The sequence below is a fragment of the Chaetomium fimeti genome (genome assembly GCF_033439085.1).
Source record: "Chaetomium fimeti strain CBS 168.71 chromosome Unknown B0H64scaffold_8, whole genome shotgun sequence".
In the NCBI taxonomy this organism is placed as follows: Eukaryota; Fungi; Ascomycota; class Sordariomycetes; order Sordariales; family Chaetomiaceae; genus Chaetomium; species Chaetomium fimeti.
The window spans coordinates 54,772-75,942 of record NW_026944336.1 but is presented as its reverse complement, the minus strand read 5'-3'; the positions used below and the strand labels follow the sequence as shown (position 1 = coordinate 75,942).

The 21,171-nt window shown below is 55.6% G+C and overlaps 8 protein-coding genes across 8 annotated transcripts; 5 read left to right on the top strand and 3 right to left on the bottom strand.

Moving 5' to 3' along the window:
* Nucleotides 1–898: 898 nt before the first annotated feature.
* Nucleotides 899–3,639, top strand: B0H64DRAFT_239296 (uncharacterized protein). The gene is made up of 4 exons (XM_062799821.1): nucleotides 899–1,188; nucleotides 1,292–1,603; nucleotides 1,669–1,817; nucleotides 1,926–3,639. Exons 1-4 carry the CDS (start codon nucleotides 1,129–1,131, stop codon nucleotides 3,532–3,534), a joined length of 2,130 nt encoding a protein of 709 aa, XP_062655221.1. The 5' UTR covers nucleotides 899–1,128; the 3' UTR covers nucleotides 3,535–3,639.
* A 280-nt stretch (nucleotides 3,640–3,919) lies between these two features.
* B0H64DRAFT_347938 (benzoate 4-monooxygenase cytochrome p450) lies at nucleotides 3,920–5,996 on the bottom strand. The gene is made up of 6 exons (XM_062801375.1): nucleotides 5,661–5,996; nucleotides 5,484–5,607; nucleotides 5,044–5,406; nucleotides 4,938–4,989; nucleotides 4,242–4,879; nucleotides 3,920–4,179 (listed from the first exon to the last, which is right to left on the bottom strand). Exons 1-6 carry the CDS (start codon nucleotides 5,908–5,910, stop codon nucleotides 4,011–4,013), a joined length of 1,596 nt encoding a protein of 531 aa, XP_062655220.1. The 5' UTR covers nucleotides 5,911–5,996; the 3' UTR covers nucleotides 3,920–4,010.
* A 792-nt stretch (nucleotides 5,997–6,788) lies between these two features.
* B0H64DRAFT_366006 (alcohol acetyltransferase-domain-containing protein) lies at nucleotides 6,789–8,843 on the bottom strand (the record flags this gene model as incomplete). The annotated part of the gene is made up of 2 exons (XM_062801892.1): nucleotides 8,388–8,843; nucleotides 6,789–8,322 (listed from the first exon to the last, which is right to left on the bottom strand). The coding sequence occupies exons 1-2, from the start codon at nucleotides 8,510–8,512 to the stop codon at nucleotides 6,789–6,791; spliced, it is 1,659 nt and encodes a 552-aa protein (XP_062655219.1). The 5' UTR covers nucleotides 8,513–8,843.
* B0H64DRAFT_366003 (major facilitator superfamily domain-containing protein) lies at nucleotides 8,841–11,428 on the top strand. The gene is made up of 3 exons (XM_062801891.1): nucleotides 8,841–9,243; nucleotides 9,308–10,399; nucleotides 10,454–11,428. The coding sequence occupies exons 2-3, from the start codon at nucleotides 9,337–9,339 to the stop codon at nucleotides 11,122–11,124; spliced, it is 1,734 nt and encodes a 577-aa protein (XP_062655218.1). The 5' UTR covers nucleotides 8,841–9,243; nucleotides 9,308–9,336; the 3' UTR covers nucleotides 11,125–11,428.
* Nucleotides 11,429–11,789: 361 nt separating this feature from the next.
* B0H64DRAFT_445735 (uncharacterized protein) lies at nucleotides 11,790–12,663 on the top strand (the record flags this gene model as incomplete). Its single annotated transcript, XM_062806867.1, has 2 exons — nucleotides 11,790–11,857; nucleotides 11,943–12,663. 2 exons carry the CDS (start codon nucleotides 11,790–11,792, stop codon nucleotides 12,661–12,663), a joined length of 789 nt encoding a protein of 262 aa, XP_062655217.1.
* A 424-nt stretch (nucleotides 12,664–13,087) lies between these two features.
* B0H64DRAFT_468369 (uncharacterized protein) lies at nucleotides 13,088–16,729 on the bottom strand. The gene has a single exon (XM_062807747.1). The coding sequence runs from the start codon at nucleotides 16,585–16,587 to the stop codon at nucleotides 13,141–13,143; it is 3,447 nt and encodes a 1,148-aa protein (XP_062655216.1). The 5' UTR covers nucleotides 16,588–16,729; the 3' UTR covers nucleotides 13,088–13,140.
* Nucleotides 16,730–17,367: 638 nt separating this feature from the next.
* On the top strand, nucleotides 17,368–18,330 carry B0H64DRAFT_407773 (short-chain dehydrogenase/reductase SDR). Its single transcript, XM_062804584.1, has one exon. The coding sequence runs from the start codon at nucleotides 17,504–17,506 to the stop codon at nucleotides 18,245–18,247; it is 744 nt and encodes a 247-aa protein (XP_062655215.1). The 5' UTR covers nucleotides 17,368–17,503; the 3' UTR covers nucleotides 18,248–18,330.
* Nucleotides 18,331–20,403: 2,073 nt separating this feature from the next.
* On the top strand, nucleotides 20,404–21,102 carry B0H64DRAFT_407770 (uncharacterized protein). The gene has a single exon (XM_062804583.1). The coding sequence runs from the start codon at nucleotides 20,643–20,645 to the stop codon at nucleotides 20,862–20,864; it is 222 nt and encodes a 73-aa protein (XP_062655214.1). The 5' UTR covers nucleotides 20,404–20,642; the 3' UTR covers nucleotides 20,865–21,102.
* Nucleotides 21,103–21,171: the final 69 nt, after the last annotated feature.

Below are 21,171 nucleotides of genomic sequence, written 5' to 3'. Positions count from 1 at the left end.
ACCCCGACTTACGAACTTTACCATCTCGAAAACGTGGTCGGAAGATATCGCCGACTGCAAAGCAACGCCATCGACCGACGGGTAGCCTTCCGCTAGTAAGCACACAATGCAATGTGCGCGAGGCTTGATCGAATACATGGGAGAGTCGCATCATGCATATGTACACGGATGCAGGTCGTGCAGTCACCGGTTCACCGAAACCGAGGCGCGACTCGCGAGGGTGCGATGCCGGCCACCCCCAACTGCTAGGGTGAGGTACCCTGAGGAACGAATACCGGTGACCGGTTAACCGACATTGCAAGGGCCGTTGGCGTACACTAACTTAGCCTGGCAAGGAGGCTGTTATTAACGAAATTATCAACAAGGCCGTTAACAGAACTGGTCTGGTTGGCTCCGTGTTCGCTTTCCACCGACTGCACGCAAGCCTTAGAAGTGCGTGCCGGGGTCGATCGATGTCCAACGAGCGGCCGGTTAGCACGGAGGAGGGTCGGCGACTTATGGCCGGGATGAGCGCTATAGTTGGGATAAGGTATGTACATACGAAGTAGAAACGCTGTCTTCCCCGGTGCGGGAGGAAAGATGGAGGATCCACTGCCCGAACTCGAAACAAATGTCATCAATCAGTCTCCCCCCGCCCTGTAGTTACACTCCCACCACCGTGGGAGGCCATAAGCTCGGAACATTTGCCATGGCATCCAATGGCAACACAGATAACCACGACACAGGAAGTCGTTCAAGCAAGCGACCGGCACAGCCGCATTCACGCCCCCAACATACGCGGTACAACCGAACCCCCACCCCAACGCAACCCACCTCAGGCTCAGCGTCCGCGAAGCGGCCAAGTTTGTTTGTTCCTGCGGGCTTACGATTGGCGCTTACGAAGTTCTATGCAGAAGCTCGACCGTCAGTCGCATCGGGTTAGAGCGGTGCTGCGGTTCTGTTTCCGCCCAGCCACAGCCGAGGGGACAAATGTTGACAAATGCACCACGCACTTATTTCGGTCCCGTCATTTTCATGTTTGAGTAGATACATAAGATAAAGGGGATCAGGAGGAACCCTAGCCATTGCTTTTTCCCCCCTCTCCTGTTGATAACCGCTGTTGTTGAGCTTTACAATATTTCCTTGACCATGAGTGCACGAAAACGGGTTATATCTTCTTGCGTACCCTGCTATACTAGAAAACAAAAGGTTGGAGTTGTGACCCCCCCCCCTCCTCCCCCAATCCCCCCTTCTTCCCTTGACCGTTATTACCGGGTTCAAGCCTTTGGGCAGCTAGCCTAATGTATCATAGTGCAATCGGGAATACCCATGCAATCACTGCGCGCGCCGACAATGCACCGAAGACTGCGTCTATCACTCCACGACCGAGACCCAGCCGTCGAGTCCGGGTGTGCTACCCGAGTCTCAAGCAGAGGATAGGTCGAGAGAGAGTGCGGCGAAGAATCAACGGGGTCGGCAACTATCAGGCCCACGAAATGAGTGGAAGACGCGGCAGTCCGCCAAATCTGTGACCCCCACGGCGCCATGGTCTGGTCCATCGCTCGCCGAATCGTTTGGTTACTCCGAAGGTAGCGCTACCAACACGCTGGCCCTGATACAGAGGGTGGGTACCTACCCCCGTGTCACCAAGCGTTGAGACACAAGACATTGATTTGATTTCCTTTCTAGCTTGGGCTGGCCGGCCCCGACGGCGCTGGTGGCAACTCTCCCACCCTCAGCCCGGAAGCCGCTGACGAGGTCCATCGCAACATGGAACGGATGCCCGATCATCAGATCGTCGATTTTCTAGTACAATACTTTGTAGCTGAGGTTAACTGGTTCGTGTTTCAAGTCCTTTTCCCTCCTCCTAATATCACCTCTCCCCCCCCCCCCTCCCCCCCCCCGATTCCTCCCTTCGGCGCGCCTAACGCAAGATCGGATAACAGGATGGACCAATTAGTGCACGTTCCCTGGTTCCTACCAAAATATCATTCGTGGTGGCTCCTGGAACGGGTGACACTCGTGGCCGAAGCCGACTTCGTCATCCTGATCTTGCGCATTTGCTCATACACCTTGCGCTTTCTTCCATCCCCCGGCTACCCGCTCGACAAAATCCGCGGAGTACTACTCTCCGACGTGCGCAACATGTGCGACGAGACAGTCGAGAACCTCGCCACCATCAGCACAGCAGCAGACAGCCGAGCTTCCCTGATCCGAGTCCAGCATCTGGCCTTCCTTGGCCTTCAACACCAGGTGGAAGGAAGGACTAGCGCTTTCTGGGAGGCGCTGAGCCGCGCCATCCGGGTCGCGCAGAACGTCGGCTTACACCGGGAATTTGCCGCAAGGCCATGGGAAGGTGTCGATAAGACCGTCCGAGAGATGGAACGCAGGACGTTCTGTAATCTCTATGTTTGGGACAGTCTGCTTTCCCGCCAGCTCGACCGCATCCCCGTTTTCCCGGGACGCCTTCGCCCGGGGAACCGGCCGCAGCTTCACCTCCTCCGGAACGGAGACGGCATAGAACCGGCCGCCGTTGATGCGCCCGATCAATTCACCGAACGGTTCCTCCAAGCTGAGCTAGCCGAGTTCTGGCGCGGCGTCGGTCCTATACAGGGGACTGAGTACGACATGATGTCCGCCGAAGAGCGATATGACAAGTTTTGCCGCCACTACCCCGCGCAGTTGCCGCCGCCTTTCGCCCTCGCAGACCCCGACGAGACGTGGGACAAACGGTTTCCCAAGCTGCCGTTGCAGCGGAAGCTCCTCCACATGGCCATTTACGAGTCGATATGTTGGAACTTTCGGCCGCTGCTCGTGGCGCGGCCCGGCGCCATCCACGCATGCAGGTCCATGTTGTTGAGCTTACAGAAGAGGAAACTTGCCGCCGCGGCACTGTATGTCCTGGAAAGCGCCACGCAGGTACACGCCTTGTTCGGGGGTTGCCTCACCCGCCTTTCCGGGCTCGTGTTTTCAACCTTCGAGGCGGCAGTCCTCCTTGTGTCTCTGTCCATGGACCCAATGTTCCCCGAAGAAATCCCCCAGCACCACATCCCTCCACCCGGGACCCTCAAGACAGACCCCTTACAAGCGCGAATGTACGTCGTCACGCAGCTCGGGTGTTTGCAGGCTGCAAAAGCAGCACTTCAGCGCCTAAAGATGCTTTCCGCAGTGAGCAACATGGCCGATGTAGGAGCGAGTACTCTGGCCCAGCTCCTGGGGAGAGCCTCAGAGCTTAGAGCACACGCCGAAGAGGCCGCAGACGTGGCGGCCATGGCGGCCCATAATCAGAGCATGGGGAATATGAACACCACAGGATGCGCGACCACGGCTATTGCGGCGACGGCTGCGATGGGAGGCACGTCAGCTGCCGGCGAGGTGGCTTCTTGGGTCTCTGCTGACCTGTCGGATCTCCGCTCGGTGAGTGACATTACCTTGATAGCGGGGACAATTGCCGCAGGGGATATGGCGAGTTGGTCTTCTTTTGATACCTGGAACAACTATATGCAGGACACACCTATGGAACTTTGGGCGGCGAATGAAGCAAATGCTACGTAGGGCCCGATTAGACGCCGCAAGCGTTATTCTCTGCGGAGAATTAGATGGCCATACACGAGCAACCGGATGTCGTATTATGTTTGAGTAAATACAGTTACTTCACACTTGCACGCTTCGTTGTTGCTATTATCAAGAGTTTTGAATTCGAGTAGCAACTCACTGCGCCAGCATTACAACACCAGTCAGTCTATACCCCTGAAATCCACCCTGAGCACATTTGGGATACCGATGAGCACGGTCTTCCGCCATCTGCTTTGCTCCCTCAAAACGGGTATCACATGCGTGAAGGAACTATCACGGGGCGCTGCACAAGAAATGGCACATCAGGATTCGGGGTTTATTTATGAACGAATAAGGTTCTCCCCGTAGCTGCCCTGCATCCTCCCACTTGTGACTCCGCTGGACCATTTATGTCCCCTCGGTGTTACACTCTTCAGATCCTTCCGCTACTTATCTACCAGTCCTCTTTGAGATGTCTACTTGGCAATAACCGCCCTCACTCCCTTGCTTCCCCAAACTGGGAACGGATTAAAAAAGTCATGGTCCCAAGCAATATCCGCTTCGCTCGTCTCATGGAGTTGCATATGCGGGTAAACGCGGTCAACCAACAATGCAAGCAGCAGATACAGTTCGCAATGGGCCAGACTGTGCACGTATGTCAGCACCGTTGCATACATGTCGACAAAATGGAGCCGGTACAAACTTACTTTATGCCAATACAGCCACGGCTTCCTTTTGAGAAAGACAGGAGGGCGCGGTCGAGCTCCTTTCTGTGCTGGTTGCTTTCATCCAACCACCGTTCCGGGATGAAAGCGTGCGAATCGGGATAAATGCTTTCGTCGTGATGCGTGATCACAGCCGACATGCCAACTGCATATCCCCTCGGGATCACATGCTGGACGCTGACTGGTGTTGTACGGCCCTTGGGAATCCAACTTCCACTGTAAGCCAAATCTTCGCCGGGAGCAACACGAGAGGTTCGGCTCGCAAGGCCATACGACAGCCGCAGTCCCTCGTGAATGACAGCGCTGAGATATGGAAGCTTCTCCACGGCAGCCCAGTCCGGGACCTGGCCCGAGCTGTTAACGGCGCCCCTTACTTCGGCAGTAAGCCTTTCGAGCACCGACGGCTTGGTCAGAAGGTGGTATGTGATGACGGTCAAAGCCCAGCTGACAGTCTCTGTACCAGCCACAAACAGCGAAAAGCCCTCCTCGACCAGACGCTGTAGGGCCTTCTCGCTCGGCGGCAGATTGGATTGCAACACAGATCCGAACACTGTTGTGCCTTCGTCTATGCCCTTGTCGACTCTAGCTTGCGCGCTCTTGACGTAGTTGGGCATGTCAACCTAACAATGCCGTACGAAGTCAGCCTTTGATCCCCTAGATGATATACGGGGTCCTTACAATCAAAACGCTGAACAGTGATTCCATATCTTCCGACAAGCGCCGGGTGAACCTGTCTTCTGGTCAACACTCTCATGCACGTGGGAGAGGAGGATTGTTGCCATACATTGCCATGGCGAATCCCAAATGCCTCATCCAAGGGAAGAACCGGAACAGGTACACGAGCTTCAGCTGGGCGTACAGTGGTTCTCTAAAGTTAGGTTCCCACCCTTTCTGCGCAACCAGGCCGAGGTTCTCTCCGAGGCAGTAGCCGCTGATGACATCGGTGGTGAATAGACTCAGTGCTGTGGTGACATCGAATGGTTCGTCCTTTCCAAGGGTTAAAATCTTCTCGCAGAGGGATTCAGCAAGGTCGCGGATGGTCGGTTCGAGACGGGAGACTTGGGCGCGCGAGAAGAACTTGGAAAGAGCTCCTCGTCGCATACGGTGAACGTCGTGGCTGGTGGTTGAGAAGGTCGCGTGCTCCGCGCTGCATATCGGGGATGGACGTCAGCACAACAGCCGTGCGGTCCATCGAGATATCTCGGTAGGGACCTAGCTACTTACACTCCGCTGCCCTTGACCTGGTGCACGGGCTTGTCGCGTTTCCTGCTTCCCCCAGCGTAGATCTCGTCGATGAAATGGCGATCATTGCAATGGACTTCGTCGGGATTAATGCGGACGAGGGGGCCTGGGATGGGGGTTGTTAGTGCTAACATGGGATACAGATGCAAATTGTCATACCGTATTTCTCGTGCATCTTTTGGATCTGTCGCGTGTAACGTCCAGATCTCGCCCAGTCGTAGTAGAGCTCTGGAAGATATGTTCCCGCTGAGAGCCATGGTCCGGGAATATGCCGCAGAGGGTGAAAATAGAGGTTGTAGATCAGCTTGGCCAAGTTGTAAATCGCCCACGTTGTTGCCAGTATCAAGAGGAGGGACTTTGTAGTGTCGTATGCCCTAAAAGAGACAACATCTCGAAATTGGAACGACATTCTCGCAACCAACACACAAGAGATGGACGGTTCACTAGCTTCGAGACAACGTGTTTGTCCTACAACATGAAGAGACTCGCAGAGAGTATGCGACGTGCGATGATGCAATGATGCGTCCCGAGGTCAACGAGTGAGAGAGAATAAATGCGACTCCTAGCATGACTTGTGGCGCTTCATCTTCATGCCGTCGTCTTGCGAGATTCCCATCACCCATCTACCTAGGTACCTACCTACTCAGGGAAGTCCGTCCCGACTTGGCGTGTAGGCTTACGCTGTAGACCCGGCTCACCTGTGCCCGGAATCGGATGGGCTGTCCGGGCAGGCAGTCTCTGGCCGAGCCATCGAAGCCGAGCCGTTCGGTGGTGCCGCGCCGCGTTCCCAACCCAATAGGATGGCTTCTCCACCCCTCTCTCAACCTCGTCGGCCGAAAATCATGAGTGGGTCTTTTCTCGCCCGACGCCCGGAGCTTGGTCCCACGAGGTTTCAATGCAACCTTGTTCTGAAGAGGAAAGGTTGATGCATACACCCCTGTCGCCGATCCGATCATCCCGGACATGGTGGCGGCACTGGGCTACTCTGTCCACAAAACAAGGGGGAACGAGATGCGTGTCTGAATCATGTTCGTAATGATCGGAGCCAGGGACGAACCGGCTGTTGATTGTTATAGAAGTCAACTATTTGTTTTGTAACGTTGATGTGGAAAAGGAACGGAAAAATGAGGAAATAGAAAGCAGGATAAAAAGAAGAGGAGATAAGGGGTTTCCTTCAAGTGCTGTTATCCTTGTTGTATCCTCCAACCAACTTTGCCCCGATGTCTTCAAAGATAATCCATAATATTGACAATAATTGAGGCACGTATAGGCGCCCGGCCAGAAAGCTTACAGAGCCGAATTCACCCATGGAGCTGACCACCCGTCCTGAGACCTGGAGGTAAAGACCAACCACCTCTCCAGACTTGCGACAAAGGCCTCCCCCAAATCGGCATCTATAACACAATCTTGCCAGGAACAAGTGACAACAAGGTCTCCACCCTTGATGCTCACAGTGGAGACATTGATGGCGGAAGCAACCACGTTAGCACACATGATGAACTGGGCACGTGTAGCAGACCAAGCAGACGCCTCTGGCTTTGTACCCGAATCATCAGCCCGAGACGAGACGGGGCCGGGGCTACCGTCGACCAAGCCGAGGTTGCTGATGACCCATGAGCAGCGTCTCGGCCGCAGGGCCTCTTTGCTGAGCTGGGCGCGCCAGTCATCGACAGCCTGGGCGAATCCGTTCACGTCATTCTTGACTCCTCGGTTCAGCTTGGCTTCGAGGTCGCGGCGCACCTCTCTCGCTGCCGTCCACACCAGGTCCGTCGGGATGCCGAAGGGGAAGCTGTCCGGTGCCTCGAAGGTATTGGAGCGAAGCTGCGCAACAACATCCTCGTCGAACGTGTGATTGGCGATGGTCACGTAGTTGGACACGGCCCGGGCCGGCCGGAACCCCGGGTACGAAGGGTAATGAACAGGCAAAAGAGATCGAAGATCCATGGCTGTCATACACTCGAATGCTGTAGCCTCGGATGGGCCAAGGAGAGGGGTAAGCGAGACGAATACCAGTGCGTGAAGAAGCCCGGTGAGTGTGGTTTGGTTGTTTCGGCAAGCCTCCAGGAGCTCGGCAAGCATGGTGTTCGGGATCGTAATGGTACGGAACTGTGTCTTGAACGGCGATTCTGCAATGGGGGCCCAATGTGCCTGAGTGGGGGTTTCTGGGTACCCAGCTTCAGCTGGCATTCGGACCTCATGTTGTACGTAATGGAGGAGAGCGATAGGGTCGACGGGGAACTGAGCCAGGTTCTCTGCCGGTGGACTGAGCGATGCAGTTGAGCCCGCTGGGAGCGTTAAGACGTGATCTCTCAGAGAACCCTTGTCCAATGCCGGATCATCGTCGTGGAGAGATCTGAGTAGATCCTCATGGAACGTTCTTGCGCTGCGGCCATCCATGTTGGTGTGGTTAAAGACGAGGAGGACTTCGATGGCATCTTCACCCTCTTGGCGGAGGACCTCGATTCTCCATCCCGGCGTGGTCCGGTAGTTGGTGAACTTGGCATCGAGTTGTTGGTACGACGTATCCACAAATGCCTTCTGCAAGTCGCTGGTACCTCCTCCCACAGTGCGCCACTTAATATGGTTCCGAAGATCCAGACGTTCGAGACGGACCCAGCAGGGCTTGTCAGTGTCCTCGCCCACCAATCCAACGTGCAGGTGCGGGTGTTTCAGCACAACGCGAGCGACGGCTCTCTCGAAAGTGCTGACCAGCTCGTGACCTGCCGTGCGAGAGGCTAGCTGTGTTGGTATCTTGTATCGATATGCCAATATGATGCCGCGCATTTGGTTGAGTGTCTGAAGGGCTAACTGGTACGATTCACTGGGTTACAGAGATCGTCAATTCTCTCGTCGCCAACCAATCGGTTCCGGCTGGATGGAACCTACATGCATCCCAATCTGCGGACGATGCTTGCACCGGCAGCAGAGGCAGATTGCCGGCATGGCCGCACATCCGTGATCGTCTCCTCCCTGCCGATCCACCCAGAAGTAACATTCATTGGGAATTCCATTGGAGCAGCGATGTAAGTGCAACGCCAAACGTGGGAGACACTGTGTGGACAGGCGGTAAATTAAATGACTTGGAGACAACGTGGGCATGAGGTGAGACATGTCCCACACCGCAGCGGGTGAGGGACCTTAGGTATAGGGAGATGGCTCACCTGTCATTCAGGGCCTGGTGCTATGGGAACGCCCCTCTGGTTATCCATCGACACCCTGGTTCATGGTGAGCGGTTGGCCGAAATCCAATCAGATCGAGGAACCGCCTCGGCCGAGCCTTTGGGTGCCCCTGTCAAAACTTCGGGCATAGACTGGGCGCGGCAGCCTGACACCCATCATGGCATGGGCTGCAGAAATTTCAGAAACGTGGTGGAAGACCAATATGTCTGCAAAACGCATGAGATTCAACAGCTTTCGGCCCAACTAAGCTTGTCCCCGGGCTGAGGTCACAGCGGGGGGTCACAAACAAACAATTACTCGCAAATTGTGCCACAGGTTCCGTGGTTCCCGAGACGGCCGACTTTGAAATGGACCAGAGGAAATGTTTTGACACGGATGAGGAAAAGAAGGGGTCAAGGTGCATTAGTAATGCAGTGTATCAGTTTATATCCTTTTGTTTGCGTGTGTGTAGGTACCTATCTAGGTATGCAAGGAACGCCTCGATTCGTCTGACCCCCTTTGCATCATCGTCAACCTCGCCTCACTCCCTCTCAAGAAGCCGCCTTTTTTTCCAAGGTTACAGGTTGTTTTGCCATTTCTTCGCCGAATCTGTCCCTCCTGGGCCGGGCTAACTCGTCACGTCCCAGTACTAGTTAGCTAGGGCGTCTTATGCGACATGGCCGATTTATCGTCGAAGTCGGATAATGAGAAGCCCTCCCAGAGCGACGCGTCTCTGGAGGTAGTGCGAGCGAACGAAGTCCCGCGCAGCGAACACCATGATGAAACGACAAAAGATACCCCGCAGGCCTCGCTGCCGAGCTCGGACGCAAACATCGCGGAGGACGAATCCCAATATCCCAGCGGGCTCAGGCTGTGGCTTGTCATCCTTTCGTTATGCCTTTGCATCTTCCTCATCGCCCTCGACCAAACAATCATCGCGCCAGCTCTCGGGGCTATCACCGCCGAGTTCAACTCGACCAAGGACATCGGCTGGTACGGCGCGTCATATCTCCTGACGACAACAGCGATGCAGCCCATATACGGTGTCGTCTACCGCCTATTCGACGTCAAGCTTACCTATCTCGGCGCCGTCGGTCTGTTCGAGCTCGGGAGCTTGGTCACGGCCGTCGCGCCGACCTCGACAGCTTTCATTGTTGGACGCGCCGTTGCCGGCCTGGGCACCGCCGGTATCTTCTCTGGCTCGTTTGTTATTGTGGGATACATAATGCCGCTCCGACGGCGGCCAGCCACGTTCGGCCTGTTCGGTGCTTTGTGGGGGATCTCCTCAGTTGCCGGACCGCTGCTCGGGGGCGTCTTTGCTGATCAGATCACCTGGAGATGGTGTTTCTACATTAACCTGCCGCTGGGTGGTGCCGCTGTGGCGGCGGTCATTGTGTTCCTGCGCGGCGTTTCGAGCGGCAATGACCCAAATCGCAAGTCTTTCTTTGCTCGGATTCTACAGCTTGACCTGGTCGGGGCTGTTATTCTGGTCCCGTCCATCATCCTGCTTCTTGTTGCCCTCCAGTGGGGAGGGGTGGTGTACCCATGGAGTGAAGGCAGGGTCATCGCCTTGTTAGTCGTGGCTGGTGTTGGCGCCATTGCTTTCGTCGGCGTGGAGATTTGGCAGGAGGACAAGGGTCTCCTTCCTCCCAGGTTCTTTAAGAACCGCAACGTCTTTGCTGCCATGATGTTCGCCCTGTTCTTCGGCGCTTCGTTCTACCCCATGGTCTACTATCTCTGTGAGTGCAGGCTGTCCTTGTTCCTCATCGATTTTGTACTGACAAGCACTACAGCGCTGTACTTCCAAGCGGTACAAGGGGACAGCGCGATACAAGCCGGGATCAAAATCCTCCCCTTCCTCATCGCTATGGTCATCAGCTCGGTTGGGAGCGGTTTCTTGGTCACTGCCATCGGCTACTACAATCACATCATCCTCTTCGAAACGGCGCTTCTCACAGCGGGTGCCGCGCTTATCGCGACGTTTTGGCTCGGCACCCCGTTGAGCAAGTGGTTTCCCTCCCAGGTGCTCATGGGTCTGGGCACCGGCATCTGCTTCCAGGCCCCTATCATCGCGGTGCAAAACGTGCTGCCGCCCCATCTCATTCCGCAGGCCACGGCTTGCACACAGTTTTTCCAGGCACTTGGTGGCTCAGTGTTTCTCGCCGTGGGACAGACGGTCTTCCAAAATGGACTAATTGCCAACATGGCACGCGATGCGAAGGGTATCGATCCTGCTGAGATCCTCAACAGTGGCGCCTCGCAGATCCACCAGCTCGTGGGGGAAACCATGGGCCGTGAGGATCTAGTGGACGTCGTCCTGGGGGCTTATGTCTTGGGTCTCCGAAACTCGTACTACATCAGCGTCGCAACTGCAGCTTGTGCTTTCCTGGTTTCTTGGGCGCTCGAGTGGAAGAGAATACAGGGTTCGGGCGAGAAAACGGAGGAGGTTACTAGCGTGGAGTAAACGATAAATATGGATGGATGTTGGACAGACCGGAACAAGCTTTGTGGGAAGGGGAACGGACAGTGTATAGCGTTTAGTCCGGTGCGTCTCTTATAAATGACACTCTGAATTTAAGTAGGTACCTAGGTTCGTTCCCAAGACGCATGTCCCCGCGGGGGGTAGGCAAGTCCAGTTCCACAAAAGAGATGAACCAAGTGCCGTGTACGGGCTTGATCATAGCCAGTCTGAACTGACGAAAGACCACAGGATGGTTTGGGGTTACCGTTGCACACATTCCGGCGCCTGATCAGCGTGCCGAGTCAAGCCAGAGCTGCGCTGTGCCTGTGCGACGCCAGACCTTGCATTCGACGGCAAGTCGAGCGGGGGAGATGGCATTTAGCGACCTTCTAGGCACCGTCACGTGGGTTTGAGGCGACTGTTGAATTTCCGCCTTTGGTGGGCCGTTGACTGCCAGAATGAGGGGGGGACGCGAGGTGATACTTGGGAAGTTGGGTGCCCGTCGTCGGGTTCCATTTCGTGCGCGTTCGGAAACAACAATTCGCGAATCAAAACGACAATCCATTGATTCGCCTAAGAGAACGTCAATTTTCCACTGCATACCTAGTGAGCGAGTCTTGATTCTCATTACAGACCGCACTATTAAACGCGGAGAAGGCCGATTTAGCATGGCGACCCCAAGCGCGACCCCAGAGCTCTGCCCAGATTGGGTGCTCGCGAGCGGCTCCAACGTGCAGTAGGTTTCCATTCACAGCGAATACCGGGGGCTGTAGGGTGAACTTGCGAGCGTACGAAGAGGCTAACGCTTCCCTTTCGTCCAGCGTCGCGCGTGACCGGGCCTGGTTTTCCACGTATACACCGTTCCCGACCTCCACCACATCGTATATCGTGTCGAACCCTATGGGTGCTCTCGGCGTCGGCGATGTTCGCCTCCCAGTCAAACTGTTCCCGAAGCGGTCTGGCCCCAGTGCTCACGGCACGCTTCACCTGCGGAACGTCCTCCACGCGCCCAACTACATCTGCAACGTTATCGGCTCCCCGGATACTGGCGATTACTCCCAGATAGTGTTGGGAGGCCTTGGAGATAACGGCAAGGATGCGGCGATTACCGCAGAGAATGGCCGACGACTCGGATACTTCGTCAAGGGCCGCCGGTGGGTCCTTTTACTGAGTGGGCCTCCTGTCGGCCCTGTTGTTGGCCCTTCCAAGTTGGATCCAGATGGATACTATATGATCAATGCACAGTGGCCTGCCTCGGAACGCCAGAGATGGGCCCTAGCCCAGGGTAGTCAGTCCGGTTTAGGCCACAACACCAACCACGGGGTGTCTGATAGCGGCGAGGGAAACGACGAGTCCGAAGCTGCGCAGCCAGAGCTGTATACGGAAGCGGAAAAGAGCTGGCTGAAACGGGAGTGGGGAGGTGAGTTCAAGTTCCTCACCGCCCATGGACTGAGTATCTACAAGGATGAAGACCGGGAGGAGGGAAGAAGAATCGCAAGGGCGATGATGGGGGTAGACGAAGATGGAGATATCAATATGTAGGTAGAAGGCGGTCTGATGGTGCGGCACTGATCGGGCGTCCGAGGAACTCCACCGCGCGGATGATGTGATGATAATGATGGGGGGAGATCACCTCCTGTACAGGCATGGAGGTTGAAGCCAAGTTTCTGCAGCACAGGACTTCGTGCTGTTTCGCTCCTAGCAACAGACACCGCTCTAAATTACGGCATCGACTTTGTTATGTTCTTGCTATTACGCCAGGAAATGATGGGGCCCATTTCGATGGCCACAACCTCTAGCGCGGCATCATCCAAGTCCCCGATTGTGGTTTCTATCCCCGTCATGAACCACCCATCAGTGACGGAGAATACTGGCGTATACGGCGCCTCTACTCCTCGAGTCCTGTTTGTATAACCTCCGGACGGCCGTCCCCCATACACAATCAAGGTCGATGTCTATACCCGTCGTGAGTGCATAGGATTCAATGTCCCCAGTACCGTGGCGTGTTCGAAGGGCCTCTCAGTCTCCCCCAATCCTACGGTCGTTAATAAATAGCTCCGTGCCTCCCTTTCCCATCCTCGCCTCCACAACCAAGGCCTTGGTCGCCTCTTCCCCCGGATCTCGTTCGACCATGGTCTGACTGTGCGTGATGACCACGATCCAGCCGACCACCGTCTGCGACATGATGCCGCACCACCTGGCCACAGCCGCCTGGCCCGCCTTGTCGAGGTTATCAAACACCTCGTCGACGAGGACGTAGTGGGCACGGTGCGCACTCCTAGCCCGCGCCAGCTGCAGCAGCGCGAAGAAGAGCGCCAGGTCGACGCGTTTGCGCTCGCCGCTCGAGCGCTTGTTGTAGGCGAGCGAGGGGTTAACGGCAAGGGTGGCGTCGAGAACGGACTCCGAGGGGGATGGATCGGCCGTATCGTCGGCAGACTCGGAGTCGAACAGCGACCGCAGCATCCCCGTTGCGACGTGGGCGTGGTGGCGCGTGTCGTCGTACAGCACCATAAGGGCCTGCGCCAGGAGCGCGTTGAGGTCCGATATTGACTTGACGAGGATGTGCTCGCGGAAGTTAGCCGCTGTCTTCGCAGTGGAACTGGGTGAGGAAGATGAAGAGGCGCGACGGGTGCGCTTTGCCAAAGCGGAGGACCAAAAGACGAAGAGCTCGCGATTACCCGCAAGCTCTTGAAGCTTATTGGAGAGCTCGTCGTGTTGCAAGCGGAGTGGGTGCAGTGATGACTGCTCGTTTTCTACCAGGCGCTTGTATGTGGCTGCGTCGCCTTGCTTGATGGTGGCCTCTTGCTGTAAGGCTTCGCATTTCTTTTGAGCCCGGATGGTCTGCGCAAGCTGCTCGTTAAGCATGGCGGCGTGGTTAGTGCTCAACTTTGCCTCCTCATTCTTCAGGCTCTGCAACCGCGACATGCTTTCCTTGATATCGCGGCGCAGACCGTTGATGGCCTCCTCTTGCTCATTCTTTTGACTGCTGGTTGCTTCTTGAGGACCGTCCTTGGAAATCCCGAATACGCGCAAGAGGCTCCTGGCGGTCATGAATAGGAAGTTGAGAGTAGATGTCTCGATGGCGTGAAAGAACTTGCGCAAACCTAAGGGGTGAGCTGCAGCTATGACCGCGTGTCGTTGATTTAGTCGCTGCTGTAGCCGGTCCAACCATGACGTCGACTCCGGTGGCTCGGCACGCTTCGAGTATTCATCCCGCATCCGGGCATAAGAGCTCTTCCGTCGCTGTAAACTTTCCTCCTCAGCCTGGATTTGATTCTGGAGGGTCGAAATCCCAACGCGAAAGTCCGCGTTAGGCTCGGGTGCCTGGACTCTCTTGCTTGTAGATTCTTGAATGGCTGCCTCTAAAGATGCGACAGCCTTCTTTGCCTCATGCTCGAGTCGTTTCTGTGTCCGGTCCAGATCTTTGAGCCGTTGCTCGTTGTGTTTCATCGTCCAGGCCACTCCTTCTAGCTTACCCTCCATCTTGTTCACGTCGGTGTCGATGTCCTTGAGCAGCAACCTCGACAGCTGCCCACACTGATCCAACACTGACAGCCCGAGCGATGCCTCGATAAGATCGCGCCGCTGCGTTGGTGTAGAGTTCAGAAAGCTCGCTGCACTCTCGTGACTCAACACGACCGTCCTAACGTATGTCTCGTAATCGGTGCCAAGCAGCTCGTTGATGGCCGCTTGCGTTGAACGGGCGTCTGGGTGTTCGAGCTGCGGCTGTGGCTCGCCATGCAGCGAGATGACAACGCGGTTTTTGTGAATCTTGTGCTTGCGATACCGTGCTATGGTGTATCCATTGGCGAACTCCAGCACGACGGAGCAGTTCTTGCCTGCATTGTCGTTGACGACGTCGTTGACGGCTAGACCGCTGCGAATACACCGCCCGAATTGACACCACGCCATGGCCTCAAGGAGCGTACTCTTACCGGAGCCATTGTCGCCAACCAGGAAGGTCAATCCGCGCGGGAGGTCACGTCCGAAGTCGATGGTGATGGTGTTCTGCACACCGAGAAAGTTGGTGATGGTAAGTCTGCGCGGCTCCGCGACGAAGATGTGGGTAGAGGGTCCTGCCATCTCGGTGGCAGTCCTTGTGCCGATGGCTTGAGGTGACCTATCAAGGAAATCTCGGTGGTTAACCTTGACTTCGCTATCCTCACCACCGATTTCGCGGGAGGCTTGGATCATTCGTTGGCCAACCTGCACTAACTCGTCTTTTCGCGAGAGAAAAGACTCGTCCAAGTCCAGCGACTGGACAAATTCGCGAGCCTCTGCGGCGAAGTCGAGTCTTTCAGCCCGAGGTTCGGCGCCAAGGTCAGAGCCAGGGCCAAAGGCCGATTCGCCGGCGGTTGTTGTGGCTGGACCCGTCTCATCCTTGGTGGGCTCCTCCAAGGGTTGGACGGCGGCATCACTCGCTGGCACCGACGTGCCGAGACCACCGAATGAAGATCGGTCGGCGTGCGAGGCAAATCCAGTAGAAGTCCAGTTTCGCACGCTCCGCACGCCCAGCGAGAGAAGCTTGTCACGGGCCGCGACGTATTTGAGATGGGTAAGCTTGCCGATGAGCATGACATGTTTGTCCGTCACGGCACTCTCGTCCACCTCGCCGCCGAGAACTTGTTCCACGTCAGCTGTTGTGTAGCCGACAGCATGTGGGTTAATGAGCAATTCGTGCTCCAGCGTCTCCGGGTCGAGCAGCACGACGCCCCGCTGTTCGTCGTAGAGGTCGGCCCAGCTAAGCTGCAAGGGCGAACCCAAGTACGTGAGGCTCCCTCGTAGATCGGCCTTCTTACTGCCGGAGTGTTCTTGGGTGATGGTCTGGTGACTGTGGAAATGCCCCGTGAAGGTTCGGGCCAGAGATGCGAACGGACCCGGGCCTATCAGGCCGTGGTACCTAATGGAGCTCGCCACGCGAGGCTTGTTGACGCCATCCCCAACCACATACCGCTGCGTGATGGCCTTGTTGATTGCAAGATGGGCAAAGGCAACCGTTTTGCTCGCCTCGTTGGGCCCTAGACCAGCCACGGCTTCGGTCAGCTCGTTCTGCTCCTCGCGAAAGGGCAACAGTAAGACGCGTCGGCCATCCCACTCGTGCTGAGATACGACGCTATGTACCGAAACGTAAGGGTCCAGGCGCTTGATATTGAGGGCGTTTAGGGCCGTAGTCTGGTAGTCGCGACGGTAAGCGAGATCATGGTTGCCGAGCACGATTTGAACTCGCGGCACGACGTCACTGAGGAGGCTGATGAAATGGTAACATGAAGACAACACATGCGTCGGCTGCATCGTGCGGCTCGTCAGCAGGTCGCCGCATACCACCACCCGCCCAATTCGGTTTCGCTCCGCCTCCTCAACGATCCATTGCGCCGTCTGCCGCACCCGATCCAAGTCATGGTGCTTGAAGTGGAGGTCGCTGAGGAGCAACCATCGCACTGCTGCACTGGCCGGCCGGCCTCGCATGGCTCGCTGCGGCCGAAAGGAAGGTGAAAGACACGGTAAAATGGGGTATTGTGGACATCTGAAAGAGGGAGAATTAAGGGGGATGGAATACTCCCTAGGTGGCTAAAGCGATAGAGCACCTACCAGGTCATGGTTATGTTTTACCTTGGTTATGTGGTTTCTCGATTTAGCGCAAACGACGGTTACCTTCGTTCAGTCCTGTGGCGAGTGCAGGGGCCCAGACACCGTCAGAGTTGGGGTTAGGGTTAAGAAAGCCCCTTTAAACTGCTCCTTAGATTCACACACCTCATGTTTTTCTCAGCTGAATCTGGTGATTCTTCTCGCGAGGCTCACTCTCATCCATAAGGCAACCTTCTATCTAGCCTATTTTCTTGGCTGAGTCACTACCCTCTTCTCCTATTACCCGTTCAATGCTGAGCTGTTGTCCCGTGCCTCCAGGTTTCTCGGGGGCGCCCGCTGTGGTCATTTCGTGACACTCGTCGAACTAGCCGTCGAGAACTTGCTATAGTCATTTGTTAGTCGTAGCCATTTGTCAGGTACATTCCTTGGTTTGTCAGTCAGGCTAATCGTCACCAAGCCCATTTGTCAGTTATATCTTGGTATCTGTTTGTCAGTGGGGGCTAAACGCCACCAAAAAGCCATTTGTCATCGCAAAGGACGGGACGGGAGGCAGGCACACGGTTTTTAGTGGTCTAAGGAGTAGCACTCTAAATTGTGTATATATGACCTCAGGGTCTCTCCTTAAGCAATGAAGCTAGAAAATATCCCTTCTCTTTAATACCTACATTTACCACCGTATCTCCCACAGCCTTACTACCTCCACTACCTACCTACCTCTACCTACCTACCCAAACTGCATTCTTGTTCTCAAGTAGACAGTTCACAGTTCCCTACTTCCACGCAACTCCAACGCAGAATGCCCGTCATGACCAGGCTTCATGGAAAGACCGCCGTAATCACCGGCGGCGCTACTGGCATCGGCCGCGCCGCAGCAAAGCGCTTCATTGAGGAAGGCGCCTTCGTCTTCATCCTGGGTCGCCGGCAGGAGGCGCTCGACGCCGTTGTGGCCGACCTGGGGCCCAATGCCCGCGGAGTGAAGGGCTCGGTCTCCGATCTAGCCGACCTCGACCGACTCTACGCGGCAGTAAAGTCCGAGCGCGGAACCGTCGACATCGTCTTCGCCAATGCCGGGGCGGGAAGCCAGCTCCCGCTCGGCGAGATCACCGCCGAGCACATTGACGAAATCTTCGACACCAACGTGAAGGGCTCGATCTTCACGGTCCAGAAGGCGCTCCCGCTGATGGGAAAGGGTGGTTCGATTATCCTGACCGGCTCGAGCGCGGGTACCACGGGGGCCCCGGGATTCAGTGTCTACAGCGCGAGCAAGGCGGCAGTGCGCAATCTCGCGCGAACCTGGGCGGAGGACCTAAAGGGCACCGGCATCCGGGTCAACGTCTTGTCTCCCGGGCCGACGGCGACCGAGCTCGCGGTGGAAGCGCTAGGCGAGGAAGGCATGAAGGTTTTCGCCGAGTCCAATCCGCTTAAGCGCATGGCCGATCCCGCCGAGATTGGAGCGGTAGCAGCCTTTCTCGCGTCGCAGGACAGCAGCTTCATGACCGCCAGCGAGGTCGCCGTCGATGGCGGCCTAGCGCAGATCTAACGTGCTCTGCTCGCTATTGGGTCTGCTTAATGTCCGTCCCGCCCTTATTGCAGTGGTATTTGGAAAGCTGCGAAACAATGGGCATAATGGAAATCTTTCTTAGAAATTAGAAGAACCTCATAGACTTTATTCATTTTCCTAAATATGCAGTTTACCTTAGAGACTTTGCTGTATCCTAGATCTTTTCACCAAGATATTTTAACAGCGTGTCCAATGTGTGTACCTTACCTAGACGCCCCAACGCAATGTCTAAGTGTTCCAGGTCGACCTCCTAATTAGGTCGTTGATACTCCTCACTCTTAGCTGTAAGATCCTAGTATAGAAAGTGGAGGCAGTCCAACCCCTAAGATAAGCAGACTCTCGAGTCTGCCGCCCGTATTGTCTCGGTCGTCCCAGAAACCCACGAATCCAGTATAGCGTCCCCTAGCACTTTTTATGAAGAAATGGACCGAACCATTCGTCTGCTGAAAACGTTCCCTCAACCGCACATCCAGGACCGGAGCAGGGAAACTTTGTTTTGAGAAACCTCAGTACAATGCTGCGGTACTGGTACATACATTCAAGCAAGAGATGCGCAATGCATTAAGCGGGCCATCAGGGCTGGTGAACAGGTGATATAAATGATACGTGAATACTCCCGTTCCAAAGCCATGTTTCTGGATAGGTACCTACCTACATAGATCAGCTCGCAGTCTCGCTTGCTATGTTGTTTGAGCACACATCGGACTTGATGCTTGCCGAGCATATGCACTCGCCACGGCCCAGTCCCCGGTTCGGACGGCGGACACGAGGGGAGACGTTAAAGGAGTGGCAATCGTTTCCAACGTACAGCATGGCGAGGGTAAATGGCAAAGATGTCATCCCGGCGCACGCTGTACGACGTTCTCGACACCAAAGACACCCCAATAGCCCCATCACCCAAAGACCACGGCATGTCTCTGTCTCCGTTCTATTGCGCCTGTCGTTGTTGAGCTTGACGATGTTATACCGACACGACATCGCAGCTCGCCTGGGACAAGCAGCCTCAGGCTTCCAGTCGCCCCTCCTTGATCACGCTGACAGGACAATCTGTAAACGATCCCTTCTTCACGTGCGCTGCGCGGAACCTCCCGCGCCTCTTGCCAACGCAGGCAACCAGCAAGAAAGTAGATATGCTCTAAGTTCGTCATCCAGTGCTGGACGACTGTAGCATCGCGACCCGTGCCATGGCCGGTGCCCGGTTGGAGTCCCTAGGCTGTTCCCACGGCCTCCATGGAATAAGCCTTTGGTTAAAATTAAAGATATTCAGATCATATTCTCAAAGAGTATGCCCTCGTACCCCTTGACAGCTTGGTCATGATTGCTCGGGGCTCCGCCAGGGTGGCAGCAGTCGATGACAAATGTGACCGCCGCGCCGTTATTGGACACGCCCTTTAACAGCGAGAAGGAAATCTCGACGTTGCAGATGTGCTCGCCTTGCCGCCTTCTCGCGCGAGGACGAAGCATTCGTCATATGACACGTCGTTTCTTTCCACGTCGCGGGACCTGGTGAGCAGACTCGATGGATGCTGTGCCTGGGGAAGTGGATGCAGATGGAATCACCGGGTTGGGCGTCCTCGGTGGGGGCTTTGAATGCGGAGAGTACCTACATTGGCGAGGGATGAACGGCACTCGTGGGGTAACGGGGGAATGTGAGCTTGGTACAGATTAATGATGATGGATTCCCTAGTGACTTGGGTAAGAAAGCTTTCGGTGGCGGTGACGTCGGAGAGGGCGCCAGGTCGCTTATTTCGGAGCTGTGGTATCGGTTGATACCGATGAGCAGTGCTGATCTTTTGCCTTGCTTATGCTCCTCTGTCATGTTGATCGAGTCATGAAGGGTCCTGTGCGAAGCCTTGTGGGTGACAGGCAGACTGCGACTCCGTTGAGAGCGGCAAGATGAAGGACAGATGGATGCGCACATCGGAAAAGTACCGCAGTCCGCAGCAAATCTCAAGGGTGCCTTGGAGTAGGGCAAAGCTGAGTGGCAAGTTTGTCTCACTGAACTTTGCCCTTTCCTATCCAATGCCTTGAGTGCATGTCTGAGGGGACCTATGAGCGGGTGGCAAAAAGGGAACCTCGTATGCATTCTTCTGCAATGTCCAGCATACCCCCTCCCTCCTCGGGTGTCAACACATTGACCGCCGCATGCATTAGTGGTGCGATGGATGGCTGTGTTCACGCGTCAATGGCAAGCTGAAACTGGTCGATCATGTCCAAATTTAACAGCTGGTGCATAGCGTAACAGCCAGTGGACGTATTGGTGCACCACATCGGCATGATGCATCGACATTGCTAATACAACGGCCCCTCTCACGCGCATGCCGTCGGAGAAAATTGGGGGTTATGGTCTTTTTGAGCGGCAACAGCGTGTCGGATGATATCGAAGTCCTTTAAAGTCTCGTGTATTGTAATATGCAAGCTACTGCTACGGCTTCTTCAACCTTTATCCACACCGTTAGCAGCCAAATGCATCCCAAATGCATCCACAGCCAAATCCATCAACAGCCAACTCCACCCGCCCACCCAGGAGTGCTACACTGCTAAGACCTTCTCCAGACCGGTTTCACCACCACTATTCGAGCTAGCGGAATTTTAGGACAATTCCCCACGCGACAGTATGTTGGCGCGGCTGCCGCCAGAGAAATCTGGGCGTTACGACCTTTTTGAGCGGCAACGGCGCGTTAGATGATATCGGAGCCTTCAGTGTCTCATCCGACTGCTGTGTAACTTGTGTTGTGCATCTCAAGATGCGCGGATGCGTGGTTTGGGCAATATACATAGGTACCTTGGGATGAACAGCACCTCAGGGTTAACACATATATAAGTGATTGCTGTGGCCTCTTCAACCTCAACCAACACTCCTCATCAACGGCGAAACCTACCTACCTAGCTACCTACCTACC

Excerpts from the sequence above, each read along its gene's own strand:
- B0H64DRAFT_239296 (XM_062799821.1), top strand. The coding sequence starts at position 1,129 with ATGAGTGCACGAAAACGGGTTATATCTTCTTGCGTACCCTGCTATACT. Across the intron at positions 1,189-1,291 it reads GCTATACTAGAAAACAAAAG|TGCAATCGGGAATACCCATG; the intron begins GTTGGAGTTGTG and ends AATGTATCATAG. Across the intron at positions 1,818-1,925 it reads TTTGTAGCTGAGGTTAACTG|GATGGACCAATTAGTGCACG; the intron begins GTTCGTGTTTCA and ends ATCGGATAACAG.
- B0H64DRAFT_347938 (XM_062801375.1), bottom strand. The coding sequence starts at position 5,910 with ATGTCGTTCCAATTTCGAGATGTTGTCTCTTTTAGGGCATACGACACT. Across the intron at positions 5,407-5,483 it reads CAGGTCAAGGGCAGCGGAGT|CGCGGAGCACGCGACCTTCT; the intron begins GTAAGTAGCTAG and ends CCCGATATGCAG. Across the intron at positions 4,880-4,937 it reads CACTGTTCAGCGTTTTGATT|GTTGACATGCCCAACTACGT; the intron begins GTAAGGACCCCG and ends CGGCATTGTTAG.
- B0H64DRAFT_366003 (XM_062801891.1), top strand. The coding sequence starts at position 9,337 with ATGGCCGATTTATCGTCGAAGTCGGATAATGAGAAGCCCTCCCAGAGC. Across the intron at positions 10,400-10,453 it reads CCCCATGGTCTACTATCTCT|CGCTGTACTTCCAAGCGGTA; the intron begins GTGAGTGCAGGC and ends CAAGCACTACAG.
- B0H64DRAFT_468369 (XM_062807747.1), bottom strand. The coding sequence starts at position 16,587 with ATGCGAGGCCGGCCGGCCAGTGCAGCAGTGCGATGGTTGCTCCTCAGC.
- B0H64DRAFT_407773 (XM_062804584.1), top strand. The coding sequence starts at position 17,504 with ATGCCCGTCATGACCAGGCTTCATGGAAAGACCGCCGTAATCACCGGC.
- B0H64DRAFT_407770 (XM_062804583.1), top strand. The coding sequence starts at position 20,643 with ATGATATCGAAGTCCTTTAAAGTCTCGTGTATTGTAATATGCAAGCTA.